We start from the raw sequence: 24,433 nt of genomic DNA, 5'->3' as shown, positions 1-24,433 counted from the left end.
TTGCCATACAATGAAGTAGCTTGGCAGTATTAACTGAGTAGTTACTTTACCTAAATAGGCACCATTTCTAAAAGAACTGCAGTTCCTGGCAATGAAAGTAACCTGGAATAAAGGGATTGCTTGAAGGAGAGCTGTGTAGTACCTGGCTATGTGAATTCAGTCTGTCCTTGTCCCATTTTAGCATTTTGAAATTAAAGTTAAGTAGACTATCTTTCCATAAAAGCTCTGAGTGATAATTTAATCATCTCTGTGAAACATCTACTAGAGAAAGAAAAGGCATCATGATTTTTTTACAACATTATCCAAAAATCAAGCTGGGATGCAGCAGTTTGCAAGGATGCCCCACTGGTTTTGATGACTTCAGACCTGCCCCAACAGCTAAACTTTATGACCATAAGGGTGAGGATGAACTTTGACTATGACCTAGATCTGCAATTCACAAGTGTTTTCATACAGCTGCAATAATATTCCAGAAAATGTAATTGGCCTTTTACTTCATTCACTTTTGCAAATTAAAGCTACTGTGAGAGCAGATCTTTTGCTAAGAAAATATTTTTTTTAATATTTTTATAGCTCTGTCAACAATAAAGGAGTCTCACAGTCTAAAGTCTTTCTCTAAACCTTTTTAATGGAAAAAACTTCATAGAAAATATCCTTTTACTTTTTTAATAACATATAACTATATACATGATTAAAAACTGTAACAAAAAGCTGCAGGGACTGGAAAAATGTTTTGTTGGATCCATGCAGATGGTACATCTAAAAAAGGATTTCACAAATCCATGTACATCAAATGGAGCTGCAGTGACAGGGTTGAAAAAAATGGCAACTCTATATTATTTACCTGAATGTATTGGGAATAAAGCACAGACATACAAAATACATGAAAAGAATACAAAAGAGTACATGGTGTAAATGCTGTAAGCACAGGAAGTTTCTTTTTTAAGCAAATAGGAGAAAAGAAGTAAAATCTCCTCTTTCACATTTATTTTGCAGTTTAAAAGATAACTAATCTCTTGCTTGCTGTATTTTGTTTTTCTTCACTCTGACATACACTACAGTAGAAGTATATGGCATTTAAATTCAACAGCTCAGGAATACTTTGATTGATCTCCATGTCTGTGAATGTACTATCAGCTCTCAATAACGACATGTAGACATATTGCTTAAAAACACATACACAGTTTGACATGAGTCACAAAATACTGAGGGCCACCACACTACAAAGTGCTGGAGACTCTTGTCCTGATCCAGCAGTATGTTGAAGGACACATACAACTGCAAATCTAAGAGGGATTCCTCAGAGACTAAAGGAAGTTAAGAACATGCAGAAGTTAGTTTCTGATCAGGGCTGGAGTTTGAACAGTTCATAGCATAGGAAAACTTACACCTGAGGCTGTAATTCTGTCCTTACACCTCAGATCATGTAGCTACACTGTGTGGATGATGTACTTTTAAAATAGATTTTCTTAATTCCAAGTTAAAACATAAATGAAATCTCTTTAAAAGAATCTGGGGAATTGATGAGCTCTGCAGCTGAGAAAAAACAGAGATAGTTTAGTTTGTCAGTGATAGATTTGAAGAGATTCTGTAGCCAGCAGGTAATAATGTGACAGGCTGTAAATACCTCAGTTCTGAAAGAATTGTTTATATTTTTGTCCTGGATCCAAAAAACCCAAATAATTGAAAGCTCAGTACCAGCCAGTAACATCACCTGAGGTGCACAAGCATGGTGAGGATGGCAAGACATCATTTAGTAAAAGCTGTAACAAGTATTTAATGACTCCCAGTGTAATCACAGGCAGTTTAATAGCAGACAAATAAATGGAGCCTGTGAGTGCATATATTTGTTTAAAAAAGAAAAAAGGTGAAAGCAACAACAGTAAAAACAACAACAACAACAAAACTAGACAAGCAGTGAAAGCTAAAATATCCTGTGAAGCCTTGGAATCTGTTCCTGTTCTTGTTAACACCCACCCACCCTGTCTGGCCTTGCTCTTTTGGCAGGCAGGTAAATCCCTTCAAGTTCCTGTAAGTGAAGGAGGACTTTTTGCTTATAGCAAGACATAAAGTAATTACAAAAATAAGCTTTGAAATCCAAATTGCTGTGAGCCATGAAAGCCAAATCTCACTGATAAGTTTTTGGCTTTCATTGGCCATGCAGCAGATTGATTCCCTCCCCACTCTGACCTCTTTCTGTGGGCGTGCTAATTGGAAAGTTGCCACTACACCAGGTTTGAGGCCATTACCATTCAGAGTCTTTTATTTTTTAAGAACATCAATGACACTTGTTTGTGTTGTTCATTGCTAGTGTTCTGGGTAAAATCTGGGTTGTAGAGCCCTGATTGAAACTAAAATGTCAGTACAAGGCAGGTCTGTTTGAGAAGGCAACCTGAAAGCAGTAAGACTTATTTTGTTTATTTAAGGAAGAGATAAATGTGTGTGTGCATGCATTTGCATTTAACAGTTTTATAGCTGGAACCATTATTAAATGATGCCCAGTAGCAATTTTATCTCATTAAGATCTGTTTTATAAAGATGTAACGATTCTCAGGAGAGTTTTATGAAAACATGCAAAGTTGGTTTGCATTACGTACTCAGTTATGTGCCCAGTATATATGTTGCAACTTAATTTCTTAAATATATATTGTGTAACACTTTTATTCCTGAGTGCTGGTCTCCATAAGGAATAGAGAAGGTGGCATCATGTGCTCTTCTGCACAACACGGTCCTCTGTAGTTTTAGGAGTTCTTCTGAGGGATCTTTATTGTCACAGTTTTAACTTCAGAATATTCTCTCAATCCACATTCGCCCCTGAAGAAGAAATTGCAGCATCAGTTTATACCAGGTATTGTTCAGCAAGAAAAAATCTGTGATGAATTCTAAGGCAAATATTTTTCAAAAGTCAAAAAGCTACACTTGCTGAATAGGAAGATGGGTTATGCCAGACATTCAGAGCACAAGAGTCAGCGTGTGCTCAGTTAAAGGGCTCGATTGTCCCCACAGCCCAATAGAGGCAGCAAAGCCATCCTGTTCCATGGCCACTCTGGGCCTGCTGGGGTTGCACTTTGGGGGCAGAGTGAGAGCAAAGGTTGGGTCTGTGAAGAGGAAGGAACCCATGGGTCAGATGTGCACGGTGCTGTCCCTTGATTGTGTAGGTGTGAGGGAGGGGGAACAAAATGCTTTTTAAGAAGAAATATTACGTATTCTCTTTCCTCCCTCAGTCCAGGAGAAAAAAAGATAAGAGATTTACAACTCCAAGCTGTTCTGCTTGCACTTGTTTTTCAGAATGCAGGTGTGCAGTGCTATGTCTCAGAGCTATCCATACAATAACAATTCCTATGACATTAAAGGAGAATTCTGAAGTAGAATGACACTTCCTTCCCTTGAAGACATTTGGACAGAGGCCAGAATTTTGGGGATAAATATAAAATAATATAATATGTGATATAAAATGGCCACATGTGGCTATCTAGGGTGAACCACCCAATTTTTAGTTACAGGATTTAAATTTTACATCTCCCAGGTAAGAAGCTTTAAAGAAACATGAATGAAAAAAACCCCAAACCCCATGTCTTCTGGACCTCTTCAAGGATACAAGAATATTTTAAATAGTCTTAATGCAACCAGAAATCACCTGCATTGTGTCCTCTACCAGGATACAGACACCCTGCTACCTTTTTTAGGAATGTAAAATGAGCATAACAGTTCCCAACTTTGTGTTGATTTTTTGCCCATGTGTGATGATAACCTGTGAATTTAAATGCAGGACCAGAACAAGTCCCAGATAATGCAGTGCTGGCACAGGCAGCACAGTGGCCCAGTTATGATCTGCCTGTAACATGGTGTCACCTTAGCAATGACACACTTATGTATAGACACTTTTTTCTGTAACTGCCCAACTCAACATTATTTATGCTGTAAAATGTATGCCTTAAAAACAAGAATGTAGGAAACTGGCATTTTAATAAAAAGTATGCAGGTATTAATGCAGGGTGGAGGAGGTGAATTAGAAGGTGATATCTGATCAAAGAGGTTCTGAAAGGAGTGGAATAATTACTCATAGGTAGGTTTTCAGGCATCTTTGCAAGATGGAGATTATTGCCATTCCAAACATGTATTGTTTATGATGAATACTTTCAAGGCTGTAGTGGGAATCAAGTGTGCCATTACCACAGATTTTTCCATGAGAGCTGGGGTGCTGCCTGGGTTTCCCCTTTTTCAAGAGCTCTGCAACATTGATGTGTGAATATTTTGCTTGCAGTTGAACCTCCCTGGAGGCAGTGGGGTCACCCCTGGGTGTCAGGTTACTCATGTGCTCTATCAAGCTTAGTAGTTTTAGAATATTTTCACAATGATAAGAGTTAGATGACCTGACATATTTATGCCAGTGTGAGATCACCTCATAACTCATGAATGTGAATAGTATGAATGTGTTATTCAGAGTACTCCCTAACGAGGGAAAATACTTCAGACTTCATAAAGCTTATTTTATAGATCAAGTTGTATACTTCAACATATTTAAAGTTTTTAAAGAGTTTGACCTTACTTTAGTTTTACTGCTGAGTTTGCCATTAGCCATAAGCTATTTTGAAAACTTAGGTGAGACATATCTGGTACACATACCTCCTGCACAGAAATTAATTGAATCCCTGGTATGTAACCAATCTGGGGCTGATGCAATTGCTAAACTTCCTTGTGATTGTAATGAGAATGAGAAACTGGTAAGACTTTAAATTAGGTACATGGGACAATATTTGAGTATGCAGCTCCATTTCAAAATATTTGGCACTTAGTGCTAAATGGAATGACAGAAAGCTTTATAATGGCAAGTAGATTTTTTCGAAGAGGTGTAAACACATTTGTTTCCTTCTCTTTGCCTGATTTCATTGTTTAAAAATCTGCAAGCTGATAGCTTTTTTATAAAATTCAAATGCATCTGTATTAATAAATATAGTGAAAACTGAAGAAAGAAAAGGAAAAACTACCAAAAGAGGCACAATACATGTCAAAACAACTCTGAAACAAGTACACCAAACCAGTCAACAAGCACTCAGCAGCAGCAGAGTCTTTCTGAACAGTGATGCTTAATATGGCTGAAAAAACCTTCCAGAAAACACAGGTTACAAGTTCAGAAAATTTTCAGTTTCTTTAGGATAAGAAGAGAATTCCAATAAATTAGTTTGCAATGTTGATTAAAAAAACCTTAAAAAGGTGGTCTTTGAATACAAATCAGTTGCATTTAGAACCAGTAATGATGATTAAAGGTCACCTTATATTATGCCCTGATTCTCAGGCTGGAATATTACTGGATCTTAATTTGCATGGAAGCATTCACTAACGTTTATGAAGTTGTAGAGTTGGAAACAATTTAGAAAACAGCAGTGGAATACTTACATCTCTCTCCCATTGCCAGACATTTTGAATCCTCCAAAAGGACTCTGGGCATTTAAGGCATTGTAGCAATTTATCCTGCAACAGGAAGAGGCATTAAGTCCAGCTGCACTGCCAGAAAGACCTTTGGGTAACTCAGAGAGAGGCTGAAACTTGTGGAGCTAAGGACACTCTATACCTCTTAGTAATAACAAACTTGTTTCGTGTTGAAAAGAAATGAGGGATTTATGCTACAAAAACAACAATCTGCTTCTCAGTCCTCAGGAGAATTGGATTTGACCTGTGAAGGCAGGAGGAGAGCACCATACCCTTGGACACTCTTCAGTAATGAACTGTTAATCTGCTGCCAAACCTCAGTGCCAGTTTATAACAAAGAGCTGTTAGATTTGACTTTGCTCTTTTTCTCCCTAATTTCTTGCAGATCTTTACTCAAATTTGACATATTAAATTGCAAGCTACTAAACTCTAGAGTTGGCATCCCCATTCCTAAAGATCAGAGAGGAGGTGTCCCCTCAGCTCCTTAATGTTGTAGAAAGCACAATCCTCTGTGCCTTTAGTAAGCCCTGCCAGGTGTCCTGTGCTCCCCAGGTTTAGGGGATGGTTTACCCTGCTTGTTCTCAGCAAGGCTGCTCAGCAGTGGCTGCCCTGCTCGGGGAAGCAAGGTGCTCTCCAGCTCCAGCAGCATTCCCCAGCACTGAGCAGCCACAGAACCCCCACTGCTGGCCATGGCTTGGCCAGAGATCCACCCTAGGATGGGCTGCAGGAATATTCTTAACAAAGGGTGCAAAACTGAGTGAAATGATGATAGTGAGTCAAACTCTTGTATCTTCAAGAGTGGGATAACTTCTGCTTACCAGACTGTCCCAGCCTGCATTGCTGAAGAGACTGTCAGGGCCTTGTTTATGTCATTTGTAAAGACAGCAGCTACCAGCCCAAAATCAGAATTGTTGGCTCTCTCTATAACTTCATCCATGGTTTTAAATCTCAGTATTTCTTGAACAGGCCCAAAAATCTGCAACAAATATTAATAATTAATAAACTACCCCCCTCAGAGACGTTTTATTCTTATTTTGTTCTGCTTTCTTAATTATCTTCTCTCTCCTATTGTACTCTTTAAATTTCCCACAGCAAAATTTAGTGATAAATAGTGATAATATCTGTCTGTAAAACTGCATGAATTTTCCAAAGCAGGTGCCTCAGGGGAACTTGTCCATTCTACCCATATCTCGTCTTTGATATCTGAGACCTTACAGTCAGTGACAAAAATGGAGCTTCCTTACCCAGCTGATGTCACTTGCTGTGTGCATAAGGAGTTCTGAAAAGATTTATTTTTTTTAACATGGTCATAATTTTCTGAAGGTTTTGTCTTAGGAATTAAACAAATGGAGAAAAAGTAATATTTAGGACATTTTAAAAAGATCTTGCCCACATATGTGAATACCTCCTCCTTGGCAATCCGCATGTCATCTGTTACATTGGAAAACACTGTAGGTTCAATGAAGAATCCCTTTCTTCCCAGTCCCTTTCCCCCACATTCAAGTTTTGCTCCTTCAGTGATGCCACTTTGAATCAGTTCCAAGATCTTGTTGTATTGTTTTTTATCAATCTGAAAGAGAAAAAAAGCTGTTTGATGTGCAGACCATGTACTTTACAACCAAGTCCAAATAGGTGTTTTTAGACAAGTCATGTTCCAGTGAATCTGTTCCTGCTTCCATTCACAGCTCTTTGAGCTGCAGACCTCAGACTTCTGAAGACGTGTCACCTTGTGTTTGTGGCTTAACCCATGCTCTTGCTAAACAATCTAGTTTACAAGCACAAAATAAAGCAGATCATTAGGTTTTGCCCCAGGTTAACTTCCTGAAAACGTTATAAGCCCAGCTGATTATCAGTGGCAGTAACATTTTCTAAAGATTTATTTCTGATTGTGCCCATCTTCTGCTTAGAATTTCTGGATATCCAAGCACAGTTACTGTTGTAGACAGTTAAGTGGTCACAGAGACTTTTAAGAGCTTCTCACAGTTTACAGCTGCATTTTGGGGGCTGAAGATCCAGATCTTGCTCTTAAAACTGGAAGGCAAACATTGATATTTAAACTGAGATTTTTTTATTTAACAAGAAACACCTCAGAGCTGCACAGCTTATTTACTACTTTAGAATTTTAATCTTGAAAGCATGTATTGTATCAGCTACCCTGGACTTCAAGTGAGTGTTCACTGACTGAGCTCTGCCTTAGTGGAGTTTAAATACTTCCAGGCACCTCCTGAGCTGTAGAGCCAATGCCCTAATCCTTTACCTGTGGACCTTGTTCTGTAGTTGGGTCAAAAGGACTCCCCACAACTCTCCTCTTTGCACGTTCTACACTTCTTCTGACAAACTCTTCATAGATTGATTCTTCCACATAAATCCGTGAGCCTGCAGTGCAGCATTGACCTTGATTGAAGAAGACTCCTTGGTGAGCTTGTTCCACAGCATAGTCCACTGAAAAACAAGACAGCACATGTTGCACTGGAACACTGGGCAAATCTGCCTTTGCACCAGTGCTGTGTGTATTACACAGTGCCACATTCCCAAAACTTCACTAGGAGCATTTATTTGGTTAAATAAAACTAAATCAAGATATCCAGTAGTTGTGTCAGGTCAGAAATGAGGATGATTCCCACTGGAAATGCTAAGACAGGGCCTTAGCAGTCAGTAGGAGTACGGTATGCAAGAACAACTACACCAATGTCTTATATCCAGCAATATATCATTTACCAAGTAAAACACTTAAGGGAACCTCAGAAGCAGGATGTGCCCCACATAAATACATCTGACTGAGTCACTATATGAGAATATCATTTGTCTGTGATCCCAGGTTGGCAATGGGTTATTAATACTTCATGGGGGAGAGTTACAGCAAAACAAAACAAATAAATGGGTAAATTTGACTTTGATAATGGCAAGACCTGTCCTTCCCAAAAAGCCAGATTCTTTTTCGGCAACATAGAAATTTTCTTTTGGCCCATGCAGGTGACTGGGTAAGGCCTTAAAATTATAGGTCTGTTAAAGAACAATCAACCCTTGATTTCTACTCTAACTTCCTTGGAGGTACAACTGACACATTCTGTCCAAACAGGAGGGAGGATCTGGTCTTATTTAGACATTAAAGGCCACATTCTTATTTTGGGTGTAATAACTGACTAGACAAGAATAATGAATTAATCCCTAAGCAGTGTTGCCCCACAGCACTGTATTATCTCTGTTACCAGTTGTAGCACTGTGGAACATTGCTTAAAGTATAATCTTTTATGGACTAAACAAAGCAACAGTGCTTTAGTTTCAGCCCATTCTAGACAACTCTGTCTAACAGAAATGTCTTTTTATGCCCTCAGTGTGGTCTTAAGAAAAATTAAATGGGGTGTTCCTTGGACCACATTTAAATTTTCCCTGGCAGCTCCATGGAGATTGAAAGCACCAGTGGATAGCTGTGATTAACTAATGTTTCTTCTCTATTGTTAACAGTTTTTCACCATGAGAGGCTCTAACCATTCTTCTCTGTTTTTTTGGTGCTCTAAACCTTTAACACCTTTATCATGCTTTCTGCTAACTTTTGGCACACAGTGTTCCTCAAGCAGAACAAACAACTCCTTTGGAATGGTGAGCCAGTTGCTGTTTTTAAATAATCAGAGCTTTGAAGCTTTGAAGTTTAAATGTTAGGCTAAGTACTGGAGGTTGTAATTGTGGGAAGACCAGAGAGCAGTTGTCCTTCCCCCATGGAAGGTCATAACACAGACCTGCCCCTGGCACAGGTCACTCCACTGGAAATGTTCAGGTGTTCAAGTGTGAGTTAGCAGGTGAGGGATGTTTGAGGTGTGGTGATGTCTGGTGGGAGGAGGAAATGAGTAACTGGGTAGAAGGCTGGAATATCTGTGTCTGGCTGGCTTCAGCTGACAAGAGCTTTTTTAGTTTACCAGATGACTGGCTGAAATTTTAATCCTTGACTTGGCAAAGCATTTCTTTGTAGAAAAGCTGATGGAAGTTGTCAAGCTTTCCCTAGTTTTTCAGATACTGATATGTTTTGAAAATGGATTGTAACCATCTCTTGTAATTGCTGCTATTCAAAATCATTCTTCACTATTCACTTCCCCCTTTTAAATGAGATGACCAAATCCTTATGTGTCTATTTACTGGGGTTGCAAAGTTCTCAGAAAGGGCATTGAGTACGGTGTGCCTGCAGCCAGCCTGAAACCAGAGCTCAGAGCAAGGTGTGAACCATCTCATTCATCTTAAGGGGTGTTAACTTCAAAACCTCCTGCTGACAATTTAGATATCAACATTGTAACTATTTCATTGCTGATCATTTAAGCAGAAACTTCCAGTTTGTGTTTATATCCTAAGCTAAACAGCTGTCCTGTGCCTTCTCAGGTGCCAGAAATCTCAGCTGCACAACATCAGACATCTGCCAAAATTTTCAGCTCCCTGCAGACAGTGGCAGTGAGGATATTTCAATACACAATTCTTTAGTAGTAAAAATTTTAAAAATGGAATAATCTCCTTTTACGCCTACTTAACAAAGGAACACTGCACTAACTAGATTAACAAGTCAAGTGTACATAAAAATTGTCCCTTTTATAATTACTTTGAACCGAAAAAATCACAGAATTTCCAGATTTAAAGCACTAAATCACCTTGCTGCAGAGCATAAGATGGCAAATGTGTGTGGGACTGACTGTGAAAAACACCATGTCTATATGCTTGGTTTTAACTCTTTTTCTGCTCTCTTGTTGACTATGAGAATCTGTGGGTCCAAAAGTTGTATTTTATAAAAGATAGCACATCTTAGATTGCTTCTGTAAGAATGAAAGGTGCCATTAGATACAGCTGTACTGCTTCACTTCACTTTATATGAAAGATGTGCCCTAAAAATAGTTTTTAAAAAAAGGAAAAAGACATCATGCAAACATGTTTTTAGCAAAAATATGGAAGTGCTGACTTACAATCAGCATCTGCGAAAATAATGTTTGGGCTTTTCCCACCCAGCTCCAGTGTAACTCTCTTCAAATTACTCCTTCCAGCTGCTTCTTGGATCAGCTTCCCAACCTGAAAGGAAATGGAGACACATTTTACAGGGAATGTAGTCATACAGTTCATTTTAACAGCCAGAGCTGGCTATCAGTAGAGCAGAGCTTTAAATAATCCAGCAGGTTCTTCGTTCCAAACATATTCTCATCAGTAGTGGACAGCTTTCCTTTTTTCCTTTTTTTCCTTTTTTTTTCCTAGAAATTGAGAGAGGATAAGGCACAGCACTAAGTTTGTGTACCATTCACCCCTATGCAGCTATGCTAAAATGGCTTGGGGCTTTCTTTGAGGGCATTTTAGGAGGGCTGAATTAGAAATTTGAAATGGATGTGACTACAATTACTTCCACCCAAACCACTGACATGCTCACAAGGCTTAATACATCAAATTCTGATGAAATCATCTTCCTCCTTTGCAGGATTAACAGCACAGAGCAGAATACCAAGTAGGCAAGAAGTTACAAAAGCACCATCCCAGACCTGACCCACAGCTGCTCCACAGATATTCCTAATATGGGTTGAGGAGGTCAAAATCACCTCCAAAATGTCTTTGTAGATTGTGGGGTCAGCTGGAGCAGCCACAAATTGCAGATCTCACCAATGAACATGAGCATAGATTAAATGGAGTAGCAATCTGACAGTTCTGCTTCCACATCAGTACAGTTGGAGGGGTAGCTGTGCTCCCTGGAAATTCTCCTCTCCCTGGATCAACAAATCCAAACTAGATCAGCTTTCGTATGGCTGTAGTGTAACTGTGACCACTTTGCAGCTAAGGAAGAAATCACAGTTAGATTTAGGCTCCTACATGGTAAAAATAGGACTAAAAATACCTATTGAATATTGAGGAGCCTAAGAACCTTGGTAAGTGCTTTATTTTAACTGGGACATGTTTTCATGTCACACAGAAAGGGAGAGGTGAAGTGAGATGGGAGTGAGTCCAGAGCTGGGCTTTTTTCTCCATGGAGTACTCTGGTCTCTCTGTTTTCTATTTCTAAGGTTATATGAGTGAGATCCCTGCAGCAAGGGGTTAATGGATGAGGAGCTGAACCTCTTAGAGAATTGAAGGCAGTCTGCTAGAGAAAGTTATGTCAGCACTGGAGTAATCAGAAAGCAAATGAAACAGAAACCAGGGCCCCCAAAGGAAAAAAAAAAAAAAAAAAAAAAAAGGAAAAACTTCACAGGATAATGAAAGAATTGTGAACCACTTCATGTACCTTTGTGATTAACTGTTTATCTGGTGATACCACAGTTGAGTGTGACTGAGGATTTTCTTTTTAAAAAAAAAGAAGAAGCTTTTTTTCTTTACCCCTGTATTGATGGAATGGAGTGTTGACATTATCATGAAATTCCTTGCATATCCCCTTAATTGGAGCTGATTTTATTGCTGTGTTTGACTGACAGCCAGAAGTGAACCTGAAAAAAAAGGATCCTTTTTGCCTTCCACCCCCACCACATACATGGAGCACATCATCTGGAAATTCCAGCCTCTCAAACTGTGCTGAAAATGTACCCTGGAAACCAGAGTTCTGTGTTTATAGCCCGTGCCAGCCAATGCCATTCACACCCTCACTGCCTTGAACCTCCCTCTCTCACAGAACAACAGCCAGGTATTTCTCAAAAATTCACAAAGAGCAGGACAAACCAAGACAGCCAGAGCAATGTGTCCAGTCCTCATCTCCCTGCTTTCTGTTCTACTCTAATGTCAAAATGCTTTTGTACATGTAAAGACTTTGAAAGGATTCCATGCTAACAAGTAACTGACAATTATGCAAGTCCAAGCATAGTATATGGTAAATATTCAAGTCCAAAGGGCTTTGAGACAGTGGTGTTAATTTGGAAAAGTGTTGTCTGAGGTATTTTTAATACCGGGAAGTTGTCAAGATTCCCAGTAAAAACTTAACAGAAGGCTTCACTGTGTCTTTCCTGTTAGGGATCAGTGCAGACATCAGGATGGTGGGGCTCATGCTGCTCAGCATTTTTGTTCACTGTGCTCCCGTTGTGCCCTGCGCACTCACAAGTTGAGAAAAGTCTCAGGGCAGGCACCAGCACCGTGGTTATTTAGTGACAAAGGCGGCCCTTTGTGAGTGGCCCCCTCTTTATGGAGGAAGACAGCATGAAAGGGATAAGTGATAGTGTTGCAATCTGCTGCCTTTCAGGACACGCTTCCCGCGGCGTCTCAGCTCCATCCCTCAGCTCCCCATAGGCAGCACAGCCCGGAGAGGGAAGGCTGGAGAGAGGACTCCCCCACAGATAATGGAGCTGTGTGATTATTCAGCAGGAATGTTGGCAGAGAAAGCCCTGACTCCCCAACCTTGTTTTGAATAGGCTTCAAGATTGATATCAGGAGTATCCCCGGATAGCTTGTGAAGTACCAGAACCTTGTAAGCTGCATGGAGGGTGAGGCAGATGTAATTTGGTCCATCTCAAAGAAAACAATTTGTTATGCAGACCAACAAAAACAAAGATTAAAAAAGTAGTTTGAGACACTCCTGTGCAACAAAGCTATTTGAATGATAGTCCTGGAAGGGTCTGTTTCTGCACTGTAGATGGTGTGACACTGAGCAGTGAGAATGTATGATGATCTAAAACATTTTATTGTTGTTTATTTATGCCTTCTCTACATGGAAGTTTAATGTCTCTTTCAAGAGGAGGCTTAAGCAGTTGCATTTTAAATACTTTGTCCAGAAATTTAAAAATGTTTGTTGCCTTTCATGTTCTCCTAATTTTCTGTTGTCAGACAGAAATCTGTACTTCTAAAGGGTACAGGTGGGTTTGCCTGTTACTGTTAGAGCACTCCAAGTCTCATGAGTCTAAAGCAAACCTCCAAGGTTTGTGGTACTGCCTCTTCAGCTCTGTCATTCAGAATGTCTGGGTTCTCCTTTGCTCTGAACCTTCCTTTTCTTACAGATAAACAGTAAATCACCAGGGAACACCTGAATATAGGGGAGCTGCAGCCTAGCTGAGCAGCAGGTCATTTTCCTGACACTGCCACAGACAGGACAGTGAAGGGAAGAACTGCACAGGGAGATGTATGGATTAAAATACTCCATGAACAGTGCAAAATATGGCAGAGGAGATATACATCATCAGTTAGGCATTTTAAATAATATACTCTATGCCTTTCTTGGGACTTTGAGAGAATATCTGTAGGACAGTAAGTAGTTTAAGTTACAAGAGATTAATTAAGTTTTGTGGAGATGATGTGGCCAGACAGAAATTTTCAATGTTTTCTGGAAGTACAGTTTTCTCTCTCCAGCTATTGAGACACTGGATGTCATTGTTTTGGCAAAACCCTCAAACCCATGCTGCTGCTCACTCAGTTTGTCTTATTTTTTATGAATTCCAGATTATATTCAAATCTTCCTGACAAGCATTTTAGAGCCTCCTGGCATGTTCAGGGTGTGTCTCCTGCAGTGACAAGTGAATTTGGAATACTGGCACAAAGAAGAGCAGCTTTATTTGACTGTACAATGCCCTGTGTGAGGAGCAGCCCTGAAAAGAGCATACTGAATAGGGCAGCACAAGTGAAAAGGCAATCCTAAACACAATTCCTGGAGAGAATCCTAAGCTATAAATGGCTGACTTGTTCCGTCGGTTAAATCCTGGCCCCTTGGAAGTCTGTGGCAAAACTCCTGCTAACGTTGATAGGACTGATACACCATCCTATTTGTACTGGATTTAAGAAGGTGATTCCTTTTGATATGCATCTTTTGTAGGCACAGAGGCACAACAGTTGCCCAGGAACAGCTTCCTAAATGCTACCAAAACCACAAAGGAAGGTGAAGGGAAACAACTTCTCATTCAGGAGGTACAAGCTGTCCAAGATAGGATCCAAAAGATTCTGCAGGAGCAGGAATGAATGCTAATGCAGCCTCCCTAAATCCTTACACAGGGTATGTGTGTAGCACCATAAGCTCACAGACTTCTCAGAACAGGTCAGATCACCTTTAGGATTCTTATTGCTAAAGCAGAAAATGCCAGGTTGCAATTCTTCACGAAGCCTAAAAGCAACAAGAGATTGTGTGATCCAGAAGAGCTCACACAACCCACTGCCTGTGCAGTAGGAAGACAGAATGTCTACATCATGCATTGGGACATTCATCTCACTTTGGAAATGAAAGGAGAATCCTGCTGAGTAAATTAGAATCAGTGGTAATACAGCTGTTAGCTACAAACATTTGTTTGGCATGAATCAATCTCAACTCTCCCGTAGTTCGCTTTGATGGTCTCTCTAGTATCTTGTTGACTAATGATGAGATCATGGTTTGTTAATCTAAGTGCATAAAGAAAACATTCTGCCAAGCAAAATGCAGACTCTTTTGCTGGGGTTTATTGCAGTTGTTTATAGACCTTTTGTTTACACAGGCATCCAAACCAATTTGTTGGATATTTATTTGGGTTACTCTGCAGAGCTGCCTGAACACAGACCTGAATCCTATCTTAAATCTGTCTGCATTTTAATGGGTCGTAGTTTGAACAAAGTGGAAACCAGCCACTTAGGATACATTTCTTGTTGGCCAGAACTTCAAATGTTTCCTGTGCTATCTATAATTCTCATCTTGAGAGCATTTAACAACTGGAGGGAGCTGTAAGCCAGTCTGATTTGGAGGTTACACATTTGGTTTTAAACAGAAGTTATTAGAACTCATTAAACTTTTGCAACAATCAAAATACAATTTTTATCCCAGGCAGGGCTTTAAATCTGCATTCTAAAATATTTATAACTTCTTACTCTCCATAATAATCTCTAACTTTAAACCCAGGACATACTGCCCTCAACTATTCCCTGTGTACCAGGAAGTTCAGGGTACACCATCCCCACACCAGTTCCAGTTCAGGTGGAGCACACAGGGAGCAACTTGGGCAGACAGCTCTCAGCAGGAAAATGGCTGTATTTGCAAAGCCTTAACTGAGCTCACAGATATGAATGGAAATAAAGGCAAATTAAGAGTAAACCAGCTTCTGATGGCTGCTTTGCTCTGATATTTGAAGGCCTTTCACCTTTTTTGCACAGCAAAAGTTCTTTCAGAGAATAAGAAAGTAATATGAAGATACTCTTTGCATTTCTGGTATGTGTAAAAATTGTTCCCTTATCAGCATTTGTCTTGGAAATACATAAAACCCACTGTTATTTTACAGGGCAAGAGACTTGTAGAACATCTCCTGTACTTCTGAGCACTGCAGCCTAACAGCAGACACATGGGAATGGCAGACATCCTGAGCTTGGACCTGTTCTGAAACTCAGAAATTGCTAGTTCTAATTAAATCGTCACTAATATGTTTTTTAAAGGAATTCAGACAAGAATATGTGGAACAGTGAAGCTGAGGCAGAGAGGGGCAGTGCAAAAGGAAAAGGCATGTACAGTAAACAACAGGGATAGGGGGACACAGCTGAGCTTTACCTCTCCCATGCTCCCAGTGAGTGGGAGCTCCACCCTGCAGCTCAGGACCAGAAGGAGCAAGGAGAAATTCAGTAAGATGTAATGAGATATGTACATTGATTATGGGCTTTCAAGGAAAGGTAGGAGCAACTGTTAACATGGTCATATTGGCTGGAAGAAAGTTTGGTTATGGCAGTTTAAATTTCATCTGATTGTGGAAGATGAGGAAAAAATGTGTCAGTGAAGCCTGAGAGGAGGTTGCTGTAATTAAGGAGGATCATGGATTAGCCCTGGTTGACTAAAACCAACACAGTAAAAATAAACATTTTGGTTAAAATGCCTGTACCAAACAGGCTGCTGAAGAGTGAACTGAAGCAAGCAGAGAAACCAAGGAAGATCCTGGAACCTAAGGAGCCACAGTATTTTAAGGTGGGCTTTCATACTTAGTATGATTTGATTTCTTTCAGTGTGACAGTTGTCAGAGTGAAATCCATAGCCTTCCAGGTGTTTGCAGAACCCTTCCCCTTCCAAGTGAGCTGTGGAGGGAAGAGCTTCGGGGTCCATGTACTAGGGGATTGGGAGAGGAAGATGATCCATGGGAGAGTGTTTCATAAGAAGCAAATAGGCTGAGGGATGAAAGAGCTGGCAGCCTGTTCTTTTAATGTGTGCAAGCTAACCCATAGAAGGAGGGGCAGCAGGAAAGATGGAGAGAAGTGAAATCAAACAGCAATGGCACCAGAGAAAAAGAGCTCTTTATGCTTTTTCATGCATTATTTTGTGTGTATGGGGGGGGGGGGGGGTGGAGTAAATGGCTGTATTTAAAAAAATTCAGAGAATCTGAGAATCTAAAACCCAGAGAAGAGAGTGCACTCTGGATAGCTCTAAACTAGAAACCAGAAGCAGAAGTTGAAAGTTATTTCTGTGTTGTCATTGCATGGGCACAGGATTGAGGAGTGTTCAAGAGGTACTGGACTAATGCACAGGTGGCAAGGCCATTGGCACATGGAATCCAAGTGTCCCCATGCACCCCTGGGCTCTGTAAGTCATGGACTGTCAGAAGCTGTGAGGCTGCAGCAGGGAAAGGATCACTCTACACATGGATCACTCTCTTCTGTGAGCAGCTGGTACAGCTCCTAGTGCAAGATAAGGTGTGAGGCTGGAGGGCTCTGTGCTGTGCCTGTGTCAGGCTTTATTGAGGGAAGGTTCTGAACTTGGCCTTTTGGCTTGCATTTCTATGGATTGGGTTCTCCAAATATTGGAACATGTTAGCATTCTTTTTTTTTTTTTTTTTTTTTTTTTTTCTGTAGGAGGAGCAGCCTGTTTTCTGGCTTTCAAGAAAACTGCAGAAAAAAGATAATAGCCCATTTTTGTGATTTTTACAGGCAAATGGAGAGTTTTCATTAGCTATATGTATACTTCAAAGGTAAAGAACTTATATAAAAAAACCTCATAGTGAAAACTAGAGAAAAAACTGTGCTTCAGAATCTCAATTTGAAGATCTTGGTGTTTGTACTGATAGGTTTTATCATTAACTTGCCCATCATGGGCTGCCTTAACTAGCACATGGATGGAATGGAGGAATGGAGTTAATACCTGGTGTTTATACACCTAATGGCTATTGGAAATGCCATCACTGGAGTGTGGGGTTGACATGCTTCAGACAAGTACCAGAGAGACAAAATATTTCCATTATTATTTCACTAGAAATTGAAATCTGCTTTGGGGGAGTCAGAGACTCTAGTCCGGCTCATATCAGAATGTGGTGTTTAAAATGTTACAATGTTGACTTGCTGTTACAAAAATTCAGTGTTACAGGAAATCAGAAACAATATGGAATAGTTTACACTAACTCTGCATTAAAACGATCCATCTGTTCTTGCTTTAGGTTCTTAGAGAATTGCTTTTTCATCTCTGTAATGCTTTTCACTTCCTATTAGTAAGGCTTTTAAAGGTAGGCACTGAGTTAGTATAAAACCCACAGCTTTTGAGTTTAAACGCCTATTAAAACTAAAGCTGTCTGGAACTACAATAAAATTTATTTTGGCTACAAGAGACAACTTTGAAACCTAACCCATCTGTATTTTTCCTCTTCCAAACAGTGCAACATCCTGTATAATAGAATATTTATCTTAAACAGAGACCACATATCTTTATAAAAACAATTGTTTCAACTTAATTTATGGGGGGTAATCAGCTCATATTAAAATTTTCAGTATTCCAGGATACTAATCTTAATTGGATACAGAAGATGTAATGACTAGAGTAATTCCATAGAATAATCTGAAATCTGATGACTTAGAATGTAACCTGTGTATATTAGAATCTGAAGTTGTCATTAAAAAACCATGTGCAGGCATACAGTAATTGCAAAACACCTGTGTGTGCAAATTAGGCATAGGACTGCAGCTACATTTTACTGGTAATTTAGGTTTGTGTGTGACTTGCAAACTCAATTACTGAATAATTCCACCAGAATAATTTATTTGAAATAATTGAGCTGATCTCTGCAATCCTTGGGCCCACCAGGGAGATACCCACACATACCTAGCAGGGCTGCATGGTCAGTGAATTTATTGACACAAATCAAAAAGCAAATTGCCTCGCTGTGGAGAGCAGGATCCCTGGGATGCACAAAGCCTTCCACTGCCACGAGTGGGAGTCAAACATATCAAAGGGAGACTGGATCCCTGGGGTTTAGCTCCCTCCATACAATAGTTTGTCAGATTCTGAATTGAAAAGGGCTGGGTTTAGCACTCTCTAAATATAACCAGCCCTGAAACTCCCACAGAGATTCCTTTCTGTCTGCTTTCAGACGATGAGATAAGGCCCCTTCTCCTGTGACTTCAGTCTGGAGTACCTCTGTCATCCCCACCCCAACCCTGATAACAGCCAGCTTGGCACATATTTGAGAGCAAGATGTGATGAGAGTTTTGGGGGTTAGTCTTGCTGAAGATTGCAGCCTTCATCTTCAGTGAGCCTCCTCTCTAACATCTGCAGCATAGACTCCTAGCAAGGCATTTTGGCATCCAGGAGACAACTGTCTCCCTTCATCCTCTGGCCAGCTTCTTTCCATCATTTTGGGAACTGAAACCTTGGACAATCTCCTTTTCTCCCTGCATTCCTTCCTTTTTAGGCCTCCTCCTCATCCTCAATGTACTTGTATGCAGCATCAAAGTTGAAGTGTATTTGCACAGTTTGCTCCCTTCCTCTCCCTTTCCCCCAAGTACAGCAGGATACACAAATTATGGATGTTAAAGCAGCACTTCTGTGTGCTGTGATATACATGGGATGTTCTGCCTACTTGCATGTGATTCACATCCTCCTAAGCCCACAGGAAATCCCAGCAATATTTTTCCAGGCATATCTCCTGTGCTGAGGTGCTGAGCACAGCAGGGGCTGGAGGAAAGGAGCTGCTTGTGCTTGGGAAGTCCTGTGGTACATAAGTTTAGCTGGGAAGCACAGACCACTGTTATTTAGATGTAGCTTTTTTACCCAGTGACAGTAAGAAATGCAGCACAAGGACTGAAGTATTTATTCATGTTTTACAGTAATGTGTGAATCCTCTTACCTCAGTGGATCCCGTGAAAGCAATTTTATCAATGCCAACATGAGAGGCTATGGCTGCACCAACAATTGGACCAAATCCTGGCAAAATATTGACAACTCCTGGTGGAAAGCCAGCCTGTCAAAATAGGAATGAATGAAGGTAAGCATGACTTAGGAGAGCTGTAGCATGACTTAGGAGAGCTGTTAGAGCATGTTAAAGCAGGGGTGTGCTGGTGGTTCCCTCCCCACAAGGACAGACAGACATCACTCCCCTCAATTGTTCTTACCTCCTTGATGAGGGCACCCATATAGAGAGCACTGAGGGGTGTTTGTTCTGCTGGTTTAATAACTACTGTATTGCCACAGCACAGAGCTGGAGCAATCTTCCATGCAAACATCAGCAGGGGGAAGTTCCACTGTAGGAAAAAAAAAGTTGATAGATGGAAAAATATTGCTGTGGTGTTTTGTTTTCAAGATGTCAAGCTGATACCTCACTTATTTCTCAGGCTGATCCTCAACATAAATCTTTCCCAGCACAAAGCAAGGATTTTTTTAAATAACTGCCATTAAGAAAGCAACAACAGTGAGTTCTTAGTTCTTTCTCTCCTGTTCAAAGAAATACAACCCCCACCTGCAATCTCCATAAAAAAGTTCTGTTATCTGTTAATTTTTTAAGTCACAACTTTTAATTTAATTTACTGTTTTGCTATTGGCATTTTTAATTCCCCCATGAAAACAGGTCTTGCTTCTGATACATTTGGAAAGAACTGTTCATGTTTAAGCAGTTTTGGATGTAAATTTCATATCCTATCTTAAGATATAAAATTTATACTCAAAATTATATAATCCTTAATTGATGGAATTACAATAAAAAGTCCATAAATGTCAATGTTCAATCAAAGCATTTAATTTTCCTGAAGATTTTTTACGGAGAAATCTATATGGAAGACATTAAAAGGACAGTAAAAAACAAGTTGAGAAATGCTTTGCTGCTATAAAATTTTGTATTGTCATTCATTATAACTTCATTGAACTGCAGCAGATGATGTAGTGGATTATATTAGTTCAATGCACAAACATGTCTTGGGTAAAGATAAAAGTAACAAGCCTTTTGCACCAAGGCCTGATCCAAGCAGGTTAAGTGGATAGTCCTGCTGATTTTAGTGAAAATGTCAGAGTAATAAAATAACTGTGTTTTCACAATCACTCTTACAAATGCACACAACAGTCTCTGTTAGAAGGAGAATAGCAAATATCAGTCTCAGAGTCAGCCACTGGCCAGAACGTGTTGCTGCCTGATGCATATCAGCTGCCACTCTCAGACATCTCTCTAGCCCCTGGCTAGCTTGAAAAAATACACAACTGTCTTTCCTTCACAGAACACCCAATTTTTTACTCCCTCTGTTGTTTATAAACTCCGGAGACAAAGTGATGTTTTAATTCCATCTCCAGTACATAAACCTGGGAGGGGAGCTGTCGGGCCAGCAGTGTGCTAACAGCCTGCACTTCTAATGGCATTGCAAGGAGAGCTCACAGCAGTTTTATAGGGCACTATATAGCCCTGTTTATGCTACAGCACTGCCAAAGAGCACGTTTTGATGGAAGCTGGGATGTGAAAGAGGATGAGGAGTTCAGTGTTAGACTTGCTGTTTAATTTTATTTTTGAATAATGTATTTGCTCAGGCAGTGGCCAAGCACATGCAGCAGCCTGGGCTGTCCTCTGGGACTGGTAGCGTGGAGGAAATACAGAACAGATCAGCAGTGGTGTTAGAATGGATGGATATGACAGCCATCTTCAGGCTTTGGAGAACAAAACTGAGGGAAGAACAAACATGTATGGTAGATGGCTGGGTACCCTGAACAAAGGTTTACACATCTAAACTAAATCAATCCTGCTTTTGGCACGATCCTCAGCCTGCGGCCAGGTTTCTTCAGCAGGTCTGTCAGATAAGCTCAGTGAAACAAGCATAAGAGATGTCCAGCAATGCTGGGATAGATGTTGGGGCTGTCATTTAGTAAATGCTCATCCATGTGCCTGGCAGAGGAACAGGGATGGAGCTGTGGAATCTTTCATTCATAAGGACCAAGTAGGGAGAGTGTGTAGGTGTTTGCAGGACAGCTGTAGCCACAGACTCTGAGTCATTGCACGTTTCTCTGGGCTTCTGCTGAGTGCCAAACACAAAAGCCACCCCTTAACAAAGGCATGAAATAGCAACAAATATAAATAGGGGAAAAGGGCTTTACATTGTTAAAGTAATCTTTTCTGGCTGCTCCTCTTATAATGGAATTGCTCCATGTTTCTGTTTAGTGGCTTGGTGGTAATGTGAACAAAATAAAAAATCAACATCAACAAAAAAATTCAGAGAATGGCCTGATTAGTCCCTCAGTGTTTTGTCAAGCAAAAAAGCTTCCACACAATATTTTAATAGCTGTATGTGAGCCTCCCATTGAAATTTCTGCCAAAGCTGGTTAACTGGCTCTTCTGAAAAAGTTACCCTCTCAGTGCAATTCCCATGCAGTGTTCAGCAAGATTTTATTATGAGGGTGTCTGCTGGGGTGTAGGGGGAGTATTGGATTTGATGAAATGATGTGTTTCTCTCTCCCAACAAATAAAACAAACATTTCATGTCTTCTGTTAGCTACACAATGTTAATTGTAATGATATGTCTCCTGGAGTTTCCTTTTCTCCTCCAGCCTTGTAAAAGAAATAGCAGGAAAGAATGGAATTAAAATACATCACATTCTCCCAGGAACTGAGGAGCCTGTTAAATCACAGTAAAAACTAAATAAATAAAGAGACTACCACAGCAAAGCATCAATTTTCCATAAGTTGTGTGAACATCCATAACCACTGACAGCATATTAACACTGTGTTTTGCTTTGCTTGTTTTAATCATGTGAATTCTATGACTTGAGAACTTAACTCCTAATAACAGAGCCTAAACCCTATTAGCATGTTCAAATAAGCATTTGCAGGGAGGCTGTTGAAGATATGTCAACAATATGAGCTCAGCTTTTTTCGTAATGGAAAACACACATAGCTGAAGCCCATGTTTTATGTGTCTTTAAAGAGAGCTGGTTCAAATGAAAATAAATAGAAAGCACTAGTAGAGATACTCACAGGGATGATCTGTCCACACACTCCGATGGGTTCATGTCTTGTAAACGTAAAATAATCTCCATCTGAAACAGATGAGCATGCTTACTCTCAAGTGCAGTTTGACTTGGCAGAACAAAAAAAAAATTAAAATAGAGGGAGGGAAAAAACTCTAAGCATCAGCCTTTGATGGCAGTAAAAGAAATAAAGAAGTCATGGAAGTGTTTTTTTGTGAGCCAGCATGGGAAGCCTAGGTTCAGGAGCAACCTAATTGTTCTTTCTGCAGAACAAAGGAATCAGGCTTCCCATCAGAAAGTAACCTGCTTTGTTCCTTGGCAGAGAGCTGTACTGCACATAAAATTGCAGTAGCATGGAAGCACTTACGGCCTCAGCTTATTTAAGGGTGAGAGAAGTGAAGAGTCACAAAGGCAATTTCCTGAAAGCATGAGTGGAACAGAGCAATCTAAAGGTGTATCTGCAGCCCAAGTGTGGAGTAAGACAGTAACATTCAGCTGAGTCATCTGCCATTGAGGACACAAGCAGTATGAAGTGATAGAATAATGTACCACAATCTCTAGATGTGCAATGAAGAGGGAAAGTTTGTGACTTGTGTCACTGAGCATCATGTACTTCCTGTGGTCTGGGAGCACATGCTGAGGTTACACATGCAGGTTTCTTCCCAGTTAACAAAGAGCCAGAAAGGGACCTGCTCTTAGTTAAAGGATCAGTTGAGGTACTGTCTAAGCCGTAGCTGTGTTAGTGTGCTCAGCCTGCATCTGTGCAAAGTCGATTTACTGCAGCTCTACCTCAATGGAGTCTCATTGCTGTATAAACTAGCCCAGACTCAAACTATCTCTGAATTTAGGTCAGATGTTTTTCAAGGAGGCTACAGCTGAGGGAAAGGCTATGCTAAAGGCATGAGCTGAATGTGCCCCTTGGCCTGTACTGCTTGGTCATCTAGAAAAACGCAAATCTCTTAACTTGGGAAAATAATTTCAGTTAAGTATGTGAGAATGATGAGGTTACCTAGGCTTAATGGCAGGAGATGATTTACCAGGATAAGAAAAGGCTAGACAGCGGAAAGGAGTAAGAGGAGGAGGAGGAGAGATTACAGGGCTTTTGCTCCCATTGTTCTGTCTGACACAGGGTATGTGCTCTCCCTCCCAGTCTGGGCTGGGAAGTGGCTGCCCCAGCCTCTCCCCCGTTCAGAGCTGCAGCCACCCTTGTGCAATATTGACTTCACAATGGACAGTGTGGTTTGGGAACCTGCTGCAATATCCTCTAAGATATATCTGGTAACAATAAACAGCTTAATCCTTAAAGTTTCTTGGGTTTAAGGAAAGACTTCAACTTGAATTTGATTAGAAATAACTTATTGTCAAGTCTGCTTATTTCTATCCATCTACTTTACAGGATTTGCTCAGTAGAAACCTGAGCTAGAGTAGCTAATATGTCAGCTGGGGACCAGATACAGAATAATTATGAGAAAGGTAATAATGGTCTGCAACCAAGACAGACACAGAACAGAGAAAATAAAGGAGGGAGGGAAAGAGAAAAGAGATTCAGGAAAAGGCAGAGGAAAATAGTTTATCAGCTAGCTTGTGCTGCATTGACAAAACATCATTGTAACATTCTGATCTCCAGATGTTTGACAGCTCCCCAGTGGAGATGAGAATATTTGTGTCACAGACTAAGATGATCAGTTTGGTTTTCCAGGTCATCTTTCACAGATGCTAGCAGTGGTTTACAGACCATAGGAAGATTCATCAGATCCAACAGAAGCAAAGTAGAAGTCAAAATACAGAGAAGTACATACAAGCAAAACTGTCTAAGTGCTCAAGAGAACACAGAGGAGTCAGCTAAAAATACCAGCTTGTACTCGGTAGTACTGTGAGAGGTGGGTTCTCAGCCAGAAGGATGGTGGCAACATAACAGTAACACAGTTACATTAGCACTGT

At 40.3% G+C, this 24,433-nt stretch overlaps 1 protein-coding gene across 2 annotated transcripts in view; it reads right to left on the bottom strand.

The window, feature by feature from the left end:
• Positions 1–607: 607 nt before the first annotated feature.
• The window catches only part of ALDH1A2 (aldehyde dehydrogenase 1 family member A2), a 54,707-nt gene continuing 30,881 nt past the window's right edge, over positions 608–24,433 (bottom strand). For both annotated transcript variants that reach the window (XM_063169589.1, XM_063169590.1), the window contains exons 5-13: positions 22,500–22,561; positions 19,666–19,794; positions 19,401–19,514; positions 10,371–10,473; positions 7,688–7,872; positions 6,836–7,000; positions 6,249–6,406; positions 5,398–5,472; positions 608–2,814 (exon numbers count right to left, since the gene is read on the bottom strand). In XM_063169589.1, coding sequence (XP_063025659.1) covers positions 2,742–2,814; positions 5,398–5,472; positions 6,249–6,406; positions 6,836–7,000; positions 7,688–7,872; positions 10,371–10,473; positions 19,401–19,514; positions 19,666–19,794; positions 22,500–22,561 — 1,064 coding nt within the window. In that variant the 3' untranslated portion in view covers positions 608–2,741. The remainder of the gene's footprint in view (positions 2,815–5,397; positions 5,473–6,248; positions 6,407–6,835; positions 7,001–7,687; positions 7,873–10,370; positions 10,474–19,400; positions 19,515–19,665; positions 19,795–22,499; positions 22,562–24,433) is intronic.

Source organism: Melospiza melodia, chromosome 15, assembly GCF_035770615.1.
Source record: "Melospiza melodia melodia isolate bMelMel2 chromosome 15, bMelMel2.pri, whole genome shotgun sequence".
In the NCBI taxonomy this organism is placed as follows: domain Eukaryota; kingdom Metazoa; phylum Chordata; class Aves; order Passeriformes; family Passerellidae; genus Melospiza; species Melospiza melodia.
This window is presented reverse-complemented; position numbering and strand designations above follow the sequence as displayed.